Raw genomic sequence first — 2,559 nt, 5'->3', positions numbered from 1 at the left:
AAAAAAAAAAAAAAAAAAAGAAAGAATGAAAAGAAAAAGCAAGGAGAGTATTTGGGAGGAGGGATTCATGACAATGTGTCTTTCACTGCTAATTTTTTTTAAGTCATTCACCATAGTTTTGATCCCCCTTGTCTTACGCCACAAATTTCTTCCCCTTTGCGGGGAGTAGTGCTGGAGCTCCAATCCAGAGCCTCACACAGGCTAGGCAAATGCTCCACCATTGAGCTACAGCCCCAGCACTCCCTCTTGCTTTTTATTTTGAGACAGGGTTTCACGTGTATTGCCCAGGCTGGCCTTGAACTTGTGTTCTTCCTGCCTCTCAGCCTCTGGAGCAACTGGGCTTACGACCAGGCACGACTACTCCCTGACAGGTTACTCATTAAACACAGTGAAAGCAAAAAAGAGGAACCTGGCAGATCAGAGTCAATGTCACAAACAACAGGAAAACTGGCAACACAGAGGCCTGGAGGCGGACACAGTGGCCTGAGACACATGACACCTGGCCACAGCATCCCCAACAGAATCTGTGACCTCCGTGTATCACATGTCCCACAAGACTAAACAGACTGTGCATATTCTGCAGAGACAACTGCCCAGCTCTCCAGAGGGTGTCCAAGTCACTGGGCTGTCCTTGTTCCAGGACAGAGCTCAGGGTCACAATGAGGGGATGCAATCCAAGGTCCAGTGCTGGACCCCGGAGCCTGGCCTAATCCTAGGAAACACTTAGGGTGAAGGTGTGTCCCTTCTGCAGCTTTTCCTCCAATGAACAAGTAAGTCACAGCAGGCAGACTGGGGGAAAACAGTGAAAGGCTGTAACTATGGTCATGTGAGCTGGTCTGTAACCAGCAGAGGGCGTCTGCAGTGACCGCAGAGCCATGTGAGGTCAGTGTGTAACTAACCAATCCAGGGAGGGCACGTAGAACAGATGGACAAAACACTAGCTAACCCTAGAGTAGTCAAGGAGAAGCAAGGAGTGGCTGTGACAAGCCATGAGGGGATGTGTTTGCTCCTAAGTAGCCCCGAGATTACATTACATTACATGTAAATGGGCAATGTGTGCCCACTAAAAGGCAAAGACTAACAGTTCACAGTGGCTTTTTAAAAACCCCCCTGTGAGTGAGACCCCTCTTAAAAGGTAAGAAAACAGGAAGAGAGAAAAGCACGCCATGCAAGACCCAATCCCAAGGAATGCTGGTGCTGCTCTGAACGCAAAGTAGATTTTGCAAGAGCTGCCCGTGGTAGAAAGGGACATTCCATAGTACTGCAGGGCCTCAGTGACAGCACTCAGCGGTACTCAAGCCGGAGGCTCTCAACCTCACTGCATAGAAACTGCTGAGACCCAGTGAGGACACAGGTGTGTCCCAGAGCCATGCTCCAGCCGCCTGCGATGCCACCAACACAGGTGGCACACGGAGAGCCGTGATCCAAGCCTGGAGGCCGCAGCCTGGGACTCAGCACCTGCCCCTTGCTGATGGGCATCTGGGAAGAAACTGGACCACAACTGGGGCCTGCAGGGGCCAATGCCACACCCAGCGAAGGTGGCCTGGCTCCTGCACCCGGCAGTGGATGCTCAGCAGGGAAACTGAGGCTGCCTGGCATCTGCCCGTGGCTGAGGCTGGGCATTTCCCGCCAGCTGCACACAGAACTCTTGTGCCCCACTGGGTAGGCACAGAGACCTACGTCAAAGCTAGCACTGGTAGAGGGGTCTGGGCTCTGCAGAAGCTCAGAGCAGTCAGGGAAGAGGAGGCCTGAGCTCGGCCCTGATCCAGATCTGACACCTGTGGGGCCTGGGGCTACGGTAAACATCAGGAGCCTCAGTTTCCTTCCATGACACTGGCCTTCGGGGCGGCTCTGAGGATGAGGGAGACCCTGGTCAGAGGGTACCTGGTACAGGCCCGGCTCTGGCCCTGCCTCCTGGACACCCAGCAGTCTCTGCGGGCTCCAGGGCACTCACCCGTCCGTTCGTCTCGCCCTTCCACCAGCCCTGGTCCCCGCCAATGCGGCTGTAGATCTTCACCACGTCGCCTTCCCGCAGCGAGAGTTCTCGCATGTCCCGTGCAGCGAAGTTGTACCTGGCCACCGCGGTGCCGACGACGCGGGGCGTGAACACTGAGGGGGAGGGGCGGCGTTACACAGCTGCGGGGCCCAACCGAGTCGGGGCCTTGGGCCGAGCGGGGTCCTCCCGCGCCTGGTGCCCCGCTCTGCGCCCACAGAGGAGGATGTGGGGTGGCCCTCACTGTGCTGTGGGTCTGGACACACGGCGTGGCCGGGTCCTCACACCGGCACCGGGCAGGCCCAGGCTCTGACCACTACGGCCCCTGCGTCCGCCCATCCCAGAGCCCCGAACCACACGGGAGGCCTGGAGCCGGCTCAGCCCGAACCCAGGAGTGCTGAGGGAGAGGACGATGACGGGACACAGCCACTGCGGAGAGGCTCGGCCACACGGTCAGGCCTCACCCAGACCCCGTCCTCCCTCCACACATCGTGGTGCCCACGCGTCCCGCCACCAGAGGCAAAGCTGATGAGCCACGAGCGGGAAGCGGCCGGCGGGTGTCGGGC

At 57.7% G+C, this 2,559-nt stretch overlaps 1 protein-coding gene across 1 annotated transcript in view; it reads right to left on the bottom strand.

Moving 5' to 3' along the window:
- The window catches only part of Vav2 (vav guanine nucleotide exchange factor 2), a 98,814-nt gene that overhangs the window by 3,578 nt on the left and 92,677 nt on the right, over nucleotides 1–2,559 (bottom strand). The window contains exon 28 of the mRNA XM_010608987.2: nucleotides 1,955–2,109. Within this exon, the coding sequence (XP_010607289.1) occupies nucleotides 1,955–2,109 (155 nt within the window). The remainder of the gene's footprint in view (nucleotides 1–1,954; nucleotides 2,110–2,559) is intronic.

Source organism: Fukomys damarensis, unplaced genomic scaffold (assembly GCF_012274545.1).
Source record: "Fukomys damarensis isolate Sample0158 unplaced genomic scaffold, DMR_v1.0_HiC HiC_scaffold_36, whole genome shotgun sequence".
NCBI lineage: Eukaryota > Metazoa > Chordata > Mammalia > Rodentia > Bathyergidae > Fukomys > Fukomys damarensis.
The sequence above is the reverse complement of the archived record's forward strand: the minus strand, read 5'-3'. Positions and strand labels throughout refer to the sequence as shown.